Source organism: Miniopterus schreibersii (assembly GCF_964146895.1).
Source record: "Miniopterus schreibersii genome assembly, chromosome: 16".
In the NCBI taxonomy this organism is placed as follows: domain Eukaryota; kingdom Metazoa; phylum Chordata; class Mammalia; order Chiroptera; family Miniopteridae; genus Miniopterus; species Miniopterus schreibersii.
The window spans coordinates 30821211-30839272 of record NC_138116.1 but is presented as its reverse complement, the minus strand read 5'-3'; the positions used below and the strand labels follow the sequence as shown (position 1 = coordinate 30839272).

The following is an 18062-nucleotide window of genomic DNA, read 5'->3' as shown; positions in this document are numbered from 1 at the left end:
GAAGTCGCTGGGGACCTTCGGACTAGCTCATTCAGCGGCCTGGTGGGAGCAAAAGCAGGGTGGATCGTATGCTGCGCTCCGCAGCACAGAGAACGCTGGATACCAAAGAAGGACCTCTGCTTATGTTGACTGGCTGTCCTCACTACCTTCTGTCTCCATTTATGTTTCTCTTAACGGATACACCCAAATGCATCGCTAGTCTTCTGGATCAATACAATAGTTAGGGATCTAATTTAGTACCATAAAAACTACAAAAGTTTTTTTTCTGGGTTCATATATCGTACTATCTCAGTTTACCTTCGGGTTCTGAGTTTGCAAGCCGTTAAACACTTTAATTAGTTCAACATAATATAAGTTTGGCTTTTCATGGCAATTTTAGTCCCACTAATCACTAATTAGAATCACTAGCCCTAGCTGGTTTGGCTCAGTGGTTAGGGCGTTGGAGCCCCCAGACTGAAGAATCGGGGGTTCCGTTCTGGCCAAGGGCACATACCTCAGTTGCAGGCTCAATCCACCGGGGCACGTGGGTGGCAACCAATGGATGTGTCTCTCTCACATAGATGTTTCTTTCTCTCTTTCTCTGCCTCTTTCCTTTCCATTCTCTCTGAAAAGCAATGGAAAAAATATCCTTCGGTGAGGATTAAAAAAAAAAAAAAAGGAATCACTAATTCCACTGACAACAAGCAGCTGGAGTGAGTAGCAGCAGCCTCAGCCTCCCTTGGACTCCCCACCCAGACACAGTCACCTCCACTTCCTGTCACTATCCCTGATTTTTCTTATGCCTGGTTGGCTTCATTCATTTGTCCACTGATTTGTTGCCCCCCCCCACAAAGGTTTAATTGTTGAACAAACAGTTACTTCATACATTTATACCATGCTTTCACGTTGATTTACAAAGTACCTTCCATCACATCTCAGTGTCTGCAAGAAATACACCGTAAGGGCAGTGGCGAGGCGCCTCCTGCTGGCGTCCGGGCGCGCTGCAGCCTCGTAGGCGAGATACCTCTCCGCTCCCGCCGTCCCAAGCTTCTTACAAGGGCGAGGGGGAGAGCGCCAGCGCAAGGCTTCCTGGGAAGCGTCTTGGGTGTACAAGTTAGAACTACAAATCCCGGTAGGCACCGCGCAGCAGCCCTGAAGATGAGGGCTCTGTGGCGAATCTGAATCTTGTCTGTCAGTGCCAGGGGGAATGCTGCTCAAACCTGATTCAATATTCACAAGAGGCTTTGGGGGAACATGGTAGGTCTTCTGCCGGGTGCGCACGAACGGACTTGAGTTCTACAGCTTCCTGGGACTTGCTCGAGATGGCGAATCTGCCGTTGCGGCACAGCGGCTAGGCGCTCGAGGCCCCTACGTGAAGCCCGTGGAATCTGCCGCGGGAAGAAGGACGCTAGGGTTTCTGGGGCAACTGCAGTCATGGCGGCGGCTGCTCCCCGGGCTGGCGGCTCCGCGCCTGAGGTGGCGGGTTCCGCCGAAGCCCCGCTGCAGTACAGCCTTCTTCTGCAGTACCTGGTGGGTGACAAGCGTCAGCCCCGGCTCCTGGATCCCGGAAGCCTGGGAGGGATCCCGAGTCCGGCCAAGAGTGAGGAGCAGAAGATGATCGAGAAGGCGATGGAAAGCTGCGCCTTCAAGGCAGCGCTGGCCTGCGTGGGAGGTGAGGCGAGGCGAGGGGGGCCCTTGGGAGGCCAGGGGTTTGGGTGGCATCGGGGTCCTCTGCCGGGAAGACCACGCACCTGGGAGGCGGGGAGCCTGTGGGCCTCGACCTTGGCCGCGCCCCGCCTCGGTCAGTGACCTCCCGCAGCCCTCTCTGGACTCTGGAAATTGGATCAGAGAGTCCGTGCTGTGGGTCGGGGCCTGGACGTTATAGAACGGTTGACTAAGTTCATCATTCGTTTATTCACTTTTCAATAATCATTATTTCAGTAAATTGTTAGCAGCCGTCACGTGCCAGGCGGTGGAGCGACAGGGTGAGACAAGAGCCCTGTTCTCACGACGCTAACATTCTTATGTTTATATACCGAAGCACGTCTGGCAGAAGAAGGCTGCAAAATAGGGACCAGCAAGAGCAGAGGTCTGGCGGGAGCTGGCTTGAGGTTTGAAAACAGAAAGGCCATTGTGGCCAGTGTGACTAGACAGCAGTGAACAAAGGAGAAAGAAGGCTGGACTTGGCTTTTTATTTTATTTTTTTTAAACCTTTTGAGGATTTGAGAATGTACAGTCGCCTTCCTGTGTGCAGGGCTAAGAGATTGACCACACTTGCGGATGAGTTGAAATCTCATTGAGAATGACAGACAGACGAATGTGGTGAGAGTGCAGATGTGAAGTACAGCAGAAAGAAAGAGAAAGCTTTTGGTTTGGGGAAGGCCACTAGAGGAGGTGGGACTGGAGCTGTATCCTGAAGGATTGAAAACATAGTGGGTGAGCCCGGCCCGGCGTGGCTCAGCGGTTGAGCATCGACCTAGGATCCAGGAGATCGCAGTTGGATTCCCGGTCAGGGCACATACCCGTCGCGGGGCTTGATCCCCAGTCGAGCCATGCCCGGCCGGGCAGTCTTCTACTTTGTTGCTTGGATGTTTCTTTGGTGTTGGTAAGGTCGTGGTCTGCTTTTTTGTTTTATTTTTTTGAATGGTCATTAATTCTTTAGGTCACCTGCTGATGGTGAAGGTGCCTGGGGAGCCTAGTGTTACTCTGCTTTGCTTGGTGCTTGGAGCAGGGTTCTCAGATGGCACTTCACCTGCCTTGGTCTCTTTGCCATTTTGTGAAGGAGTGTTAGGAGGACGGGGGTGACACAGCAATGATACAGCAGTTTGGTTTATTTGATTGGCTGCTTGTTGATTCTCTTATCTTCAGCCTCTCCCACAGCTGGGGCACGTTGTGGGCGAGGAGGTACCTTGGATGGTAAATTGGATTTCAATAAACTAGTTCCTGAAGCTGTGCTTCCTCTGGGACTCCATCCTTCATCTCTCCAATCTCACTGGCCTGCATTCTGTTGGGATGGGGAAAGACCTGTGAGTGATGGTCAAAGGTCTGTCCCATGTGGTAAGGTGGGTGCAGGTACTGAAGGTGATACTGAGGGCAGTGCAACTGACTCCAGGCCCCAAAGATTGCTTGTCAGTCGCGGGGGGGGAAGGGGGGGCAAGTCTTTCACTGCTGCTGCTCCCTTTCTCCCCCTGCTCCCCAGCATGACTACGTGGAGGTCTACAGCATCTGCCATAGTAGCCACATCTGTACTGGCCCGGATCAGCAGCATAACGGCTCTCTTCACAGGAACTCCATTTGGGCCAGTCACATTGGCTGTTCAGCACCCTTCTTTGCTTCAGCTGCATCAAACTCTACAGTTTGGTTTATTCTTGATGGCAGTCTGATGTACGCACACATCTTCTTGGCTGTCATTTTGATTTATAAAATCCATATCCATTTATGACATTGAACCATTTGACAGTGCCTAGGATGTTGGTGGTGAGAACTTTCTTCTTCACGTCTTCACTGTGGGTAGGGTCTGAAGAGGCAGGGGCAGCGTCCCCACCGGGGTTTCCACGGCCTCGGGCATGTCGCCCACTGGGCTCTTGGGTGTGGGGTCCTGAGGGACCACAGTGCCTCCGCCGGAGCCTTTGGCAGGGTGGTGGTGGCAGACTCGCCTGCCTGGCTCATACCTCATGCTGTCTCCCTGTTGGCTCTCACTCTCTCACTCGGGCACCTCAGTGGTGGTTAGCGTGGCTGGTGGTTACAGCAGCCGGGCAGGCTCACCGAGAGGTGGGTGCAGATTTTGTGGCACAGACAGCAGCCTGGGTTGAGTCTCACCGTGGAGGTGACTCAAGCTCTTGGGGCTGCATGTTCACTCTTGGGCTCCTCTCTGGATCTTATTCAGGACAACTGTTTCTGGGACATCAAAAGTTATATGTAGATTTTTGACTGGGGGGGGGGTTTGGCACCCCTAAGCCTTGCATTATTCAAGGTCAACTGTATTGACCTTGAGGTGATGAGAGGACATCCGTATGGAAATGTCCAGCAGGCTCAGGAAGGTCAGATTTGGACAGCAGTGTGGTGTTTGCCATTTGGTAGCTTTGTGACTTTAGGGAAGTTACTTAACCTCTCTGAGCCTGTTTATTAGCTACGGAAAGGAGAAGATAGTAATGTTTACCTTACAGGGTTATTGTGAATAAGTGAGGCTGTAGTTATAAAGTGCTAGAGTAATTAGCACATGGTATTTACTAAAATACTATTATGAATGTTACAATTGTTAAAACCTTGCTGACCAGTCACGAGTATACACGTGTTTGAACTTTGCTGACTGGTCACGAGATAACTCGTGTCTGCACTTACATTAATTTAAGTAATTTTAAACACCTTGCTGACCAAAGTAGCCAGCCACACAGGTGAGTTCTGGCTCAAAATAACCAGTCAGCAAGGTGTTAAGGGAATGATTTGCAAAGCTGATAGCTGAACTCAAGGGTGATGGGTTACATGTGAGAGAGTGTAGAGAGAGAACAGAGGGTTAAAGCCTGGGTCTTGAGGAATATTAGAAAATGAAATGAGGAAGAAATCCAAGAGACAGAGAGAAAGCTATCAACAAGATAGATCCTGGGTTGTGTAATGTGGGAACCAGGCAAGTGGAGAGTTTGGGTGGTAAGGCGCATGGGGTGTCCTTTTCACTAGTGGCCACCCAGAAGGTGCTATTCTAATATGACCCCATTGCAGTAATTCAGGAAACATGCCAAAGAAATCTTCATCTCTGTTTGTTTTTAGGATTTGTCTTGGGAGGTGCATTTGGGGTGTTCACCGCCGGCATTGATACCAATGTGGGCTTTGACCCTAAGGATCCTTACCGTACTCCGACAGCAAAAGAAGTTCTTAAAGACATGGGGCAGAGAGGAATGTCCTACGCCAAAAATTTTGCCATTGTGGGCGCCATGTTTTCTTGCACTGAGTGTTTGGTAGAATCTGTAAGTATCTCTGCCTTCTGAGAAAGTCTTGCCTGCTGCCATCTTATGACTTCTAAAGAGAAATGCTCCTAATGTATTAGAAAGCAGATCAGAAATGTCTGATACTTGCTAGATTGAACGTCCATTAAATAGCCTCTAATGTAAACTTTTTGGTTTTGATTTGGGCTTGCATGATTCTTTACTTTTTGTTGGCTAGAAGTTTGTTAATGATTTTAAACACAAGACTTATTGGGGAACCCAAGAAGAGATTTTGATTATTTCTCAAACCTGCAGGAAGCGTCTGTGAACCCATTCACATTTTAGGAACTATACTTTTGAAAAAGATTAGATTTCCTTTGGGGAGGGATTAAATTAGCCAGCTAGAAACCTTGTGTTTTTCCCTTGATTGTCTTGTCTGGCCTGTTTCTTTGGCTCTAAACTGCACTTCTCCACCCGCAGTACCGGGGGAAATCAGACTGGAAGAACAGTGTCATTAGTGGCTGCATCACTGGAGGAGCCATTGGTTTCAGAGGTTAGTAAACAACTCTTGAGTGGTTTTTTTTGTGGCCTTGGACAGCATGCTGAAGTTGATGTTTCTAAACATTTGAGTGTTCCAGGGACAGCCCAGGGCATATGTGGACACTTGGTATTTTTCCCTTCTGACAAGTTAATCACGTTTGCTTATTTGTCAACTCAATTTTGGAAACTTCAGGATTTCTTATCCTAGGCACTGTTGGCATTTTGGACCAGATAAATCTTTGCTGTGGGAAGAGGGGGCTTGTCCGTGTATTTAAGGATGTTAGCAGCATCTCTGGCCTCTACCCACTCCATGCTAGTAGCACTATTTAGCTGTGAGAACTAAAAGTGTCTTCAGACATTGCCAAGTGTCCCCTGGGGGCAAAACTGCTCCCAGGTGAGAACCACTGCTAGATCTAGATCTATCTTAGGAAAAAAGAACTGCCCCCATGTTGGAAATATGGGAAGAACGTGCTCACAGTAAGTCATTCCTGGAGTATGTTGATAGGCAGGATAGTATGGAAGCAAAGTAAGGTCCCATTCAGCCCTGCAAAGTCCATTTGTCCACATATCATGCTGAACTTTCAGCTTCATTTCCAGTATTTAGACATTTTTCTTACTGCTACTATACAATTGTCAGTTTTAATTTTGTGTGTAAGTTATCACAGTAATGTCTTTCTGCAGTTGAGGATTCTTAGATTTCTGCCCATGGAAAGCCAAATATAGGTATTCAAGAAATGGATTATCAGCTGTAAACAACAAAGAAAGAAACCAATTCCCTGCCACTTCTCCCTGTTGACATTCCCATCAAGAGTGTGTATAGGGGGTGAGTGGCTTGACTTTCCTAATAGTGTCTATTGCTGGGCTACTCTGTATCTGACTTACCCAAAGCAATAAGTGTGTTTTCTCATTTTCTGAGAGGCAGGATGATTTCCTATCATTAAAAACCTGCTTTTGCTCCTCAAACAGCCATATATGATTTAGAGGGTAACTTTTCCTTTGGTCTTCCCATCGCTCAGCTTTGTCAGGGCCTTTGAGAAGCTCAGCTCCCTCTAGGACTGCTTTGATCACCTTCCCAGGAATTTATTCCATAAACAAATCAGAGTAACAGGCCATATGCTTTCACTTGATTCCAAGGGCTGGTTTTCTTAGCTAGTTTCCTGCCTGTGAGGGGCTATTTTCATGAGACTGGAAATATTAATTCTTTGGAATGAGAAAAGTTAAACGAATGTACAGTTTAGCTAAAGCACACTGGCTTAGATCATGTACACGGCTTCATTGAAGTCTTACAGGTCTCTGACAGGTTGAATGACTTAGGATGCTTAAGCTGGTTGCTCTACATCTGTGGGTGCAGGTGTTTTGTGAATGCAGTCTGATCCAGCATCTGTCATCACAGGTAATGTCATTTCTGTTTGCTTTACAGCTGGCTTAAAGGCTGGGGTCATTGGTTGTGGAGGTTTTGCTGCTTTCTCTGCTGCAATCGATTACTATCTACGGTGAGAGTGATTGCCTCTGGGGAAGAACACCACCAGCCCAGGATCAGAGCTGTTCTGTGGAAGGCATTTTCTGCACCACTCCAGGGCACTTGCCTCAGACACCGAAGACAGTTGTTTTTCCTCATATAGTTGATGTTGTGAGGGAGCCACCTGGCCACTGTACGCCTCCAGCCTCTGAGCAGCCACTGTCTATTCCTGGACCCCAGCCAGGCTATGTGGGGATGTGCCATGCCGGCCTCTCTTTCCAGCAGATTAGGAGTCAGTGAGTAGACTTGTAGAAATTAAGTTCCACAGAGATTTGGTCCTGGCCCTGCCTGGCCCTCTGGTGGTTTGGTGCTGTGGGAACAGAGGTGACTACATAGACCCAGAAAGGTGTTCTATCTTGGAGCTCCATGCAGTCATACATCTCACATATCAGGGCAAAGTAAATTTATGCCTTCTGTCAATTATGTCATTTTGTTTAGCATTCTGCTATCTTCGTTAAAAAATATATATATTTATATTACAGTTTAAATGGTTTATTTTTATTTTCAATTTCTACAATTCCCCAAAATGGTGCTAGGTCGCCCAAAGATTGAACATTCAAAGGAGGAAAATTTGAGAAAGCTCATGAGAAGTCTGGGATTATTAGATTCTCAGGGTTTGTAGAGTCATGTTATCTTCACCAAGACTGTGACATCACCAGGGCCTTCCACCCAAGAAGCCAGCCTAGCCACTTCCTAGGATGCCGTAAAATCCCATGCATAAGTCCTGCTGGCCTCTTCTAAAAAACCCTCCTGTGGGCTGGCTGATGAGAATGCCTGTGTCTGAACCACTTACTGGTGTTATGCTCTGAGCACTGGGCTAGGCCTAGCTCAAGGAAGCATGTGAAGGGTCTTGCTATGATCATCCTGATGACTGAATCACAGCAGATACTGAGTAAAATCAGACATTGTTGAGGGGCTGGTCACCACTACCCTTGTTCTCTGGTGTTTTTTTGTTTTAACGTATTAGTGATTTTGACTTGACCTGGTAACCCTTTTCTGACATCGCAGCCTAATTGTTTATCATAGGTGCACACGCACACACAAATAGCCTTTTATGGCTGAGATTTGCTCCAGGTTCTGATTTACTCTGGTGCTTTGGTGGGAAGATGTTGATGAGCTCAGGCTTTTGTTCTTGGGAGCAGGCAGGCTTGGTGGGGGACATGTAATCCTGGCTGCCTTTATCCAGTGGTAATATCTTTTTTCCTACTGTACAGTAACTTCGCTTTTTCTTTTTTTGCTCTCTTTCCCCTTGCCTGCTGTCTTCTAGCCCACCCACCCTTAATCAGAGTTCAAAGACTCAACTGGAAAATCCGGGCGTCCCAAGTGTGTGTATGTATGTGAGTGATAATGTCAAACCCAGCTAGTAACACCTTCCTCTGGCCATGTCTGCTGTTTCCTTTGGAATGAGTGCACAGAGCTTATGTCCTTCTATGGTGAATTCTATATGACGCCTGCCCCAGTCTCACAGGCACGAGGCTTCATTGCTGCTAGGCTGTCTGGAGTATCCTCAGAGGTCTCAGAACAAACTTAGAATTGTTTGCTACACTGTCCCTAAATGTCACCTATAAGCACTTTGAGAGCAAAAGCAGATACTCCTACCTGGCACCCGTTAAAGTGCTAGGACGCCCAGCATCTTCTGCCAGCCAGTCTAACATGTGGGGTCAGATACACTGAACGACTGGACGCAAGACAAACTGCCTTGGAAAAGATGAGTCCTGGGCTGTGTCAGTAGCCATCAGTTCAATAGGCGAAGCATTGTCCACATTCACTATTCAATCAAGAGAGGAGATGAATAGTTTCCTGTTTTAGATGGCTAAGGAGTCAGTATGACCTCATAAACCAAACACCAATTTTCAGAGACATCTGTTCCTGATCTCCAGAATAAACACAGTGTCCAATGGCTTGGGCTGGTGGGAGCCTACATTAACCTCACTGGCTTTCCTAAAGGGAGGCTGGCCCTCTAGGGGACCCAGCCTCTCTGCAAGGCTGCCCCAAAGCTGAGCTATATCCAAGGAAAATGTAGAGAAAAATATGAAGCCTCCACTTGAATGGACAGTTCCTGCCATCTCTTGGAGGCATATTGATGGCCAGGTCCCTGGCAGGGCATCTGTATTTCATGAACTGGCTGCTGGCTGACCTGGAGGCCTTTGTGAAGAGCAAGGAGAAGGTGTGGGCTCCCCTCCCTTAAAATGCCACAGTCCCCATGGTCCGTAGGAAAGCTCAGGGGGGGTTAACTAGGTAAACAGATTCTTGCAAACTCACATCTGGAGGCAGCCTGAAGAGTTAAATATTTAGATTGGTGGTCTTCCCTGGACCACTGAGAACACAAATGTCCGCACCAGAGGGCTGAGTTGTGTGCAAATGTTGGGGCTTTGCATTTTTTTATTAACATTTTCCTTTCACGTGGTTTACATCAATTTATAATAATCTACATAAGTTGAAACAGAACAGACAAAAAATATATCCTTACCAACTTATTAAAGTCAAATATTAATGAAGGGTCCTATCCCACCTGTATCGGCAAAAACCGGCAACCCACAGTCATTGCCAGCAAGGACAGGCCTCCTAGGATTCCTGTAGCCTGTGTGCTGAGCCTGTTGGCACAGCCTGCCCTGCTGAGCACAGTGGCTGGGGGTTCTGGGCTGCACAGTCCCTGTCTCTCAGGAGAACCCATGGGCTATTTCCTTGGTGCAGCTTAGTCCAAGTCTGGTACCTGCCCCTCCCCACTCTGGGGTTAGAATTTATAAATATTCTGAGCCTCTGGCATTTCTCAGCCTTCCAGCCTCCCATTCTTACACTGCCTAAGCAAGCTCGGGGGCTGCAGTAAGTAGCTGTTTGATGCTGAGAAGTAAACATCCCTTGTTTTGGGGAAGTGGGAGGCACCCATTTTTGGCTATAACTAGCTCAAGCTGGGCCTCCAGTTCATTACCATCGGTGGCTTTGGAAGCAAGAGCAGGGATGGGCAGATGCTGGGATCTTCAGACTCAAGTTCTTTCCCCATCTCCTGTCCCAAGGAGCAGGGCTCCTAGCTAAGCTGCTAACAGGTAGCTAGCTAGTCAGTATTTCCCTCCTCTTCAGTATCTCCTTTCTCTGATGTGCACAGATTGTGTACCGTTCTGCCCAAGATTGGGTAACAGGTATAAACGATCAGAAAGGGCCCTGCTTCTCAAGGAGCAAGCACTACAACTTTATGGCCAGCAAACCCTTCATTAAAACTCAGCCCTGAGCTCAAGCTATGGGAGCTGTTCTCTCCAATCCTGAACCCTGGAATCTACTCTCTGCCACAGAGAAGAGCCAGGGAGCCTGTACTACTACTCAAGCCCCTGCAGTCTGGGAGTGTCTGCCCTTCCAGGTCAACCACCAAAGGTTGGCAGCTACTGCGCACATGGGAAGAAACAGAAGTATTTGGGGATACTTCACTTCTCATCCTTTCCAGTACTGAGAACAGTGGGTCTCAAAGTTGGGAATGGAACCTACTGACCCCTGACTCTCGGGTAGAGTGTCAACAATGAGGGTCTCCAGCAACCCAATCCCAAGAGAGGCAGGTGCCTCATCTTCCCCAGCTTCTTGAGTTTCCCAAAGTTCACACAAAAGGATGCATCCAGGAGCTGGGGTGGGGAGGCAGCACCATGACGCTGGCTACTGTTGGACTGTGCCTGTCTTTCCCTGGCCCTGGAGCACATGTGGCCATGGCAGCTGCCCCGTGGCAGTGCTTGGCTGTGGAGAATGTAAAATCTAAGGCAAAGGTACCACGAGGTACGTGAGGTGCCAGTAAGGGCTAGTCTCCTGGATGGAGCCTGCCTATGTCTGGACACCTGCTTCAGCCACATGAGTTGCCCTCCTGGAGGCCTAGCTCCACTAGGAAAGCTACTATAGCTCTTTGATGCTGACAGCCACTTCCCCAACTCAGGACATCCAGTGCCACATGGCACTCCTCCGAATGTCCAGCCAGCGCTCCTGCCTCAGTGGCTGCCTCTCCCACCTCCCCAATTCTTTCTTGACCCTCCGGCTATCTTGATAGCAGGTCACTTGTGAGTCTACACTCGAAATAAAACACGAGGGGAAAAGGAACTGAAAAGCAGAAGAAACAGTCAAGATGCCTCACTGGTCAGAAGGAGACAGAACAGATAAACCCCAGAAATGGAGATTCTCGAGTGGAAAATTCCAGAAATCCACTCTCCAGCTCTGCTAAGCTGAGGATTAGTGTGAGTCTGTCTCCTTGTCCAACATTTGCACAGGCAACAAGGCAAAGCAGGTGTGCTTCCACAGGTGGAGGGCAAGGGGAGGGCGGGGGCAGCATGCGGCAGCATCTGATGGGCCACCGTGGTCACCGCCACCCAGGGCCGCCTCAGAACTTTCAAGGTGATGGAGCAAAAACCAAGGCTGCACATGCATGTGGACAGGCTGGGAGGGCGGAGAGTGGAGAAACCCGAGGGGAGGCTGCCAGGAGACTGCAGTCTGGGAGCAGGGCCAAGAGAGGGTAAGCTGGCAGCAGTTACTGGGCGCCAAATCAAAGCCCTTGGACTGGACTCAGGAGGAGAGTGTTGGAGGAAATGAAAGAACAAAGCAGGCCGTCTCTGTGCCCATACTGGGTCAGTCACTACCTTTTCTCTGTGCCCATACTGGGTCAGTCACTACCTTTTCTGCATGACAGACAGACATAGAACAATTCCCAAACAGCATGGAGCATTAGACACAACTAGAGGTACAAAGGGCAGGAGCCCAGGTGTGGCGGTGAGGCTGGGGGCTGGGTCAGCTGGCTTTGTACAGGTGGCACAAAAGATGCACATGTTCCAGTTCTTGGAAATCTGCGACCCTTGGAGTCTGGAGTGCTGGGTTTGGGAGTTTTCTATTGTAGTCTTTCAAGTCTGTGTTGGGTCCCCCGGCTGGAGAGGTGGGCTCGGCCACCCCCACAGCTGCTCCCACCTGGGGCTACACATCAGTGGAGAAGTACAGTGTGTTCCGCTTCAGTTCTGCGAAGGAGATGGGGGGGTGCTGCAGGTAGTAGAGGAGGACCTGGACCTGTGGGGAGACAGGGGACACTGAGGTGGGGTCCTTATCCTCGTGGCCCTCCTCTGATCTGTTGAGATGAAATGGTCCTCTGGCTGGAGGTCACATCTGTGTTGCTCCCCTTCCCTCTCAGGCTGGCTCCTGCCACTTCTCCTTCCATGGCAGCCTAGGTGTGCCTGCCCATTTGCAGCAGTAGAGGGAGCCACAGGGCAGAGGGTGGGGAGCCTGGGGCCACTTCCCAACCTGTCATAAGCTTCCAACCTGCCTCCAGAGGTTGGCTTTGGCTTGGCATCCGGCCTCCTGTCTCAGAGTGGACCCTGCTCCAGGTCTTGTAGGGGATCCCAAGGAGGCTTCCTGACCCAGAAGCAATACTAGAGCTTCCATGCATGAGGACAAGACCCCCAGCATTTTCCTATACCCCTGGGCTTCATTTCTGCAGCGAGAACCTGGGCCCCAGGTCTAGGGGCCTTAGTAAACTTTGTTTTGGTCTGGGAGGGCGAGGACTGTCCAAAGCCCTGCCTCCCTGGTGACAGCCTACAGACCATGAACCCAACTGGTCAGGAGGGAAGGGGTGTGGGATTCTGAGCTGTTCTCTCTCCACCCCTCAGGGGGGCTTGTCTCACCCTCTACCAGCTACAGGCAGGGCAGTGTGGTAGTACCTGTGCCATGACATCATGGGACCAGATGTCTGCAGCTGATGTGAGATGTGCTTTGCTCTCCACTTCTGAGGGTCTCAGTAACGTGGGGCCAAACACAGTAGCCAGGTTGTGAAGGGACATTTTGTTGATGGGCTCCTTCTCAGCAACCCTGAAAGGGAGGGGAGAAAAAAATCATCTCTCAGCAGCCACTTGGAGCTCCAGACCCTTGGCCTTGTGTGTAAGAGCTCCTAGGCAGATTCTTGGAAGGTGGTTATTAGACTTTCTCTCCAAAGGGTAGACCTCTCTTGGTAGGGAGGGAACTCAGTCAAGGGACCAAGTCCCCAGCTATGTCCCAGTACATTCCTGTAACAGATTCCCAGCTCCAAGGCCACCCCCTGAACTGATGGTAAACCATTAGAGCCAAGAGGACCCGCTCCAACACCTCCACCTTAGAGATATTACTGCCCCAAGAACTTTCCTGACAATAATTCATACTCCTCAGAATCCTCTGGATAGTATTATCACCTCCACTGTACAGATGAAGAAACCAAAGTACAGGGAGGTTAAGTGACTTGTCTGAGGTTCCACAGCTAGCAAGTGGTAGAGCTGGGATGTGAACCCAGGCAGCCTGCGTCCAGAGCCCCTGCTCTGCACCACTCTGTGCTTTACCCATGACGAGTCAAGCTGTGCTGCGTGGCCTAGAGAAGAGTCAGAGTGGGCGGGGCAGGGGCAGGAGCCACAGGTAGGGAGCTAGAGCCCCAGCTGCAGTTGCTAACTAGACTTGAGGCTCTGCCCTCTGTGTTGTGGCAGGCATAATCCTAATCCCAGATGGAGCCCTTTTCCAGAAGGGTCTGTCTCATGGGACCCCAGAGTTGTCTCCCTTTGGATCTTCTGCTTCTCTTGTACAACAGGCCAGATGCTCTGTAGATATTTCCCGAGTGACAGCAGGGGCTGCCTTCTGTGGGTGGTATCCAGGCAGTCCAGTGCCACCCAACGCATCAGAGAAGCCCTGGGCCTCTCCAGTCCTAGGAAATGTTTCTGGGGCTGAGACCCACCCACCCCCGAGCAGTGCCTCTCACCCACTCCCAACTATACCATCATTCCCAGCCTCCAGGCAAGAGTTATGGATGTGCCCGCTGACTGCTTTGGAAACGGGCAAACATTGCCATGCCAGGAGGAAGCTATGCAGCTGGCCCAACCCCTTCACACTCACACACACACACGCGCCAGCCAGGGGCCCAGATGTGGGAACAGACTGTGCCTAGTTCCCAGGGTGGAAAACCTAATGAATTTTCCCTTCCCATTCCTCCTGTGTGTGTCCTCCCCATAGTGCTTGCCAAACTATTTGGGAATTGGTTGGGGCTCTGGTCCTGGCCAAACCAGAGGGAAAATGTCCCATAATGGGAAAAACAAGACAGCAGTCCCAGGCGTTTCCAGGTCTCAGCTGGTCCTCCTGAGCTATAGTTGGGAGCCTGGGCCTGAGGGCTGGGCTGAGCTCAGGGAGGACCTGGCCCACAGCACAGGCCCCTCTCTAGGCTCCCTGGTCCTGGGTGGCGGATTTAAGGGACACCTGGGGACTTTTCCTCCCTATTCAAACCCCAGACCAGTTCTGGACTCAAGAGTGATAAGGTCACCTTCAGGGCTAGTTTCAGTCTGAATTTTGCTTCAGGCCTCAACTTTAGCAACTCTCGGTTTGATTACAGAAGGAGCAGGGGAGAAGGTGGGAAGGGCCTTAGTTTAGGATTTGGGAGCTGGGATTGCAGGGACAGCCCTGCTAACCACAGCATATCCCTGCTGGGCTGGGCCTGTTTCCCTACCTGTTAGAGAAGGCATGGTCAAGACTGAGGAGTTTCTAACATTTTTGACCATGACAATGCAAACACCCTGCATTGTCAAGGACACAACTATGTGTCATATGTAATGGACAGAACAACAGGACACACGCATACTTACTGCCCGCGGTGCACCCTGACGCTGTCTATTCTTTCCATTTAAAATGTGCTAAGTTGACTGACCCACTGACTGTAAAACTCATCTGTGGTTTTTGGCTCTAGCCCTGCCTTTCTAAGCATTCTATGGCCAATATTCCAGGTGGTTATTAGGACCCAAATATTATAAAAGTTTGAAAAGCAAGCTCTCACCCTGCTATGGGTGGCCCAGCAGAGGCCAGCACCCATGAGGAGGCAGGCCCTGCAGCAAGCATGTCCTCTCCAGCAGGTGTCTGCCCTGGGCTCCCTGCCCACCCCCAACCCCAGTGGAACCCTGTCCATTACCTTTTCAAGTGTTCCAGCAAGAAGAGGAAGGTGATGAGGTTGGGGTCGGGCAGGGAGCGGAGCAGATGCATCATGCAGTTTTCCTTGGCAGCAGGGTCTGACAGGGCTGTGGGGAGACACGGGGCTAGGGCGGGGCTTGGCTCCCAGGTGGGGAGGCCCTAGCCAGCGCCCCTGTGGTCAGGAGGCTGTGGGACCCTGAGGGAGAGCCCAGGCTGTACTATTAATAGCCAGTTCCTACAGGACGCCCCACCCACAACCTAGAACTCAGCCAGGAGGCAGGCTGGTGGAGAGCAGACACCTGCCTGCCCTTACTGCACAGGCCTTTACGGCAAATGCCATGTGCCACCCTTATCTGTAAGGCTAAGTTTAAGACGATGACACTGGCGTGAATGTTTTCTCTTAGCCACTCCGATACTGGAGCATGGCAGTGAACAGCCTTCCATGGGGGCTCCTCATTTCTCATGGTGGCTGAAGCCCTGATCTGCCCCAGGGGAAGAAGCAGGAAGGATGCACCCAGGCCTGGATTTGGCCCAAATGAGTGGAAGCCAGAGCGCTGCTGGCCAGGGCCCTCTGCTTCCTCCCCACCCATGTACAGGTGAGATGAGTGGTCCTTCTGGGAGGCTCAGCACCAGCCACCTCAAGTGCATTCCAGCCTAACCAGGCTTCTTGCCTCTGGAGTGCTCTTGCCCCTGACTACTCACTGCAGGACAGATTTCCTTGGACACCCAGGTTTCCAAGCAAGGAGGTCACCGTCCAAGGGGGAAGCACAAAGGGCAGCCCATGGGACAAGAGGGGAGAGAGGCAGGTGAGAGGGCCCAGCCTCTGGCTCAGGCCCCAGCGGGCCACACCTTGCCCTCCTGGCTACTCAGCTGCATGCTCAGGTGCATTAGGCAGATCAGTGAGCAAGGAAAGCCGCAGGCTCTCATGTTGCTCTTTACTCTGCTGCTCAGGGGGCTTGGCTCAGCCCAGCCCTCAGGTTCCTGGAGCCTCACCGATGCCCTCCATGAAGGCAGGGTAAAGTCGGTCTGTGAGGAGGGGCTCGGGCAGCTCCCGGAAGTAGAGCTTGAGGGTGCCGGCGATGGCGTTGATGTCCATGTCACTCAGCATCAGCAGGATGTCCTTGTTATCTGTAGAGGAGGTGCGAGGTCAGGGGCTGCAGTGGCCTGAGCCACCTCTGGTTGGGTGGAGCCCTCAGCTGGTTGGGTGGAGCTCTGTTCCATCCTTCACCTACCAGGGGTCCCCCACCCACTCCGTCTCTGGTCTGGTCTCCCCCAGAAAGGCAGGATGCAGGTAGTGCCCACAGGTGGTCTGTGACTCAAGTCCATGGGGGGGAGAGGAAGGGGGGGCAGAGTTCATCATCAGGAGTTCTGGAGCCATATTTGAGCCACGTGTCACATACCCTCCTTCCAGCTGGAATCTCCCCACTGCTAAGCCTTTCTCTGGAAGGCACTGCACATTTTTTACACCTAAAATCATGTTCCAGCAAAGCCTCAGCCTCCAGGTTGCACAGAGGAACCATGCGCCAGCATTTCCCCAGCCCCCCACCCCAGGCTTCCCGAACTCATCTGCTTGGCAGCCACCCAGGGACACCTACAGGCCCCCTCAGCTCCCGTGGAATTGGCCCTGCCTGGCCAGTCCCAGTTCCCTGACTACTGGGTGTGCTGCTGCCGTAGCCTGAACTGGCGAGATGGGGAAGTAGACCTGGAAAGGCCACGTCTAGAGCCAGAGACAACAGTGCCCCTCCCAGAGGGCACATTGGGCCCTGGAGATGGCAGAGGGGAGCCTGAGCCAGCTAGCGCAGACTCAGTCTTTCCTTTCCTTGCCCCCCCCCCCCCCGAACCTGGGAGCTAGCGAGAAAGCCAGGAATTCAGACTCGAGTCAGAAAGGTCTGAGTTTAAGGCAGGCTCAAAACCTACTAGCTGGGTAAGCCTGGGCAAGTTGACTTGACCTCTCTGAGCCTCAGTTCCTTATCTGTAGCAATGGCTAGAGATAGGAGGGGAGGGGGACTATGTGAGAAAGTGCAGCAAGATCCTTCCCAGGGGACTCAGAAATGGCCCACCTCATGCCACTGGATTGCAGTTCATAGAGGCTAACTGGGGCCTCTCCATGGAGAAGGCCTCCCGGTTCCACTGGGCTCTCCTGCCAGCCCTACGAGCCTGCTGGAAACCATCTCCCTCCCTGCTGCCCCCCCCCCCGCCCCCACTCACTGGCATCAAAGACGGCCTTCAGGGCCTGGATGTCCGTGGCCACCCCGGATATCCGGTAGATGCCGACTTCCTCGATGCCCCTCTTCTCCACCTCCTCCACGCACTGCCGGACGACGTAGGGCACCTTAGAGCGCTCCCGCCTGGGGGAGGAGATGGCATGAGGGTGGGGGGAGGCCTCCCAGTGACAGCTACATAGCCCCCTCCCCGAAGAATACCCAGGCCTTGGAGAGCTCCAGCCTCTGCCGTCAGGAGGTGGGGGGCAAGAAGAGGGCTGAGGAACAGGCCATGCCACCCTGGCCCACATAGCCCACCTGAGACCTGCCTGCTGAGGGACAGCAAGGGACAAAGGTGGGAAGTTTTGGGAGATAAGCCCAAAGACTCTGAGGAAAGAATGTTCCTTAGAACAGAGGTCTCAGATTCAAATGTTATGGAAGACCCAGCGGGTAACTTATACAAGGGGGGAGGGTCGGGTCCTGGGGACACGGGGATGGTGGCAAGCTGAGGATGCATTTCCTTTCCCGAGGGGCACCGCTCCTGGGAGTCCAGCCAGCCTCTGCCAAGTTGAAATGTGGTCCTGCAGTTGTCAAATCTTCCCATTTATTATGAGAGGCTGACCTGGCATTTTCACATGCAGTCTCCCAATGTTTCAATGCTGGCTCATTTATTTCTAAAGTGGCATGTGAGCCCAGCCGGCATGGCTCAGTGGTTGAGCATTGACCTATGAACCAGGAGGTCAGGGTTTGATTCCCGGTCAGGGCACATGCCCAGGTTGCGGGCCCAATCTTCAGTGGGGGCGTGCAGGAGGCAGCCGATCAATGACTCTCTCATTATTGATCTTTCTATCTCCCTTCCTCTCTATGAAATCAATAAAAACATTTAAAAAAAATAAGTAAATAAAATGCGTGAGACAGAATACACCTCTGCAGGCCACTTTTGGCCTCCAAGCTTGCCACTGTGACTACTGAACTGAAGGGTGG

General features: G+C 51.4%; 2 protein-coding genes and 1 pseudogene across 7 annotated transcripts in view; 1 reads left to right on the top strand and 2 right to left on the bottom strand.

Moving 5' to 3' along the window:
* The first annotated feature begins 1098 nt into the window (after window positions 1–1098).
* Window positions 1099–7438, top strand: TIMM22 (translocase of inner mitochondrial membrane 22). The gene is made up of 4 exons (XM_081162886.1): window positions 1099–1651; window positions 4744–4940; window positions 5379–5451; window positions 6859–7438. The coding sequence occupies exons 1-4, from the start codon at window positions 1414–1416 to the stop codon at window positions 6933–6935; spliced, it is 585 nt and encodes a 194-aa protein (XP_081019012.1). The 5' UTR covers window positions 1099–1413; the 3' UTR covers window positions 6936–7438.
* On the bottom strand, window positions 2643–3648 carry LOC308568745 (Y-box-binding protein 3 pseudogene; annotated as a pseudogene). The gene has a single exon. The product of its transcript is annotated as a Y-box-binding protein 3 pseudogene (transcript).
* Window positions 7439–9304: 1866 nt separating the features above from the next.
* Window positions 9305–18062, bottom strand: part of ABR (ABR activator of RhoGEF and GTPase) — a 168236-nt gene continuing 159478 nt past the window's right edge. For all 5 annotated transcript variants that reach the window (XM_081162881.1, XM_081162884.1, XM_081162882.1 and 2 more), the window contains 5 exons: window positions 17086–17225; window positions 15871–16005; window positions 14879–14984; window positions 12627–12774; window positions 9305–11979 (listed from right to left, as the gene is read on the bottom strand). In XM_081162881.1, the coding sequence (XP_081019007.1) occupies window positions 11890–11979; window positions 12627–12774; window positions 14879–14984; window positions 15871–16005; window positions 17086–17225 (619 nt within the window). In that variant the 3' untranslated portion in view covers window positions 9305–11889. The remainder of the gene's footprint in view (window positions 11980–12626; window positions 12775–14878; window positions 14985–15870; window positions 16006–17085; window positions 17226–18062) is intronic.

Coding starts and splice junctions, on each gene's coding strand:
- TIMM22 (XM_081162886.1), top strand. CDS start 1,414: ATGGCGGCGGCTGCTCCCCGGGCTGGCGGCTCCGCGCCTGAGGTGGCG. Junction 4,941..5,378: donor CTGAGTGTTTGGTAGAATCT/GTAAGTATCTCT, acceptor CTCCACCCGCAG/TACCGGGGGAAATCAGACTG. Junction 5,452..6,858: donor AGGAGCCATTGGTTTCAGAG/GTTAGTAAACAA, acceptor TTTGCTTTACAG/CTGGCTTAAAGGCTGGGGTC.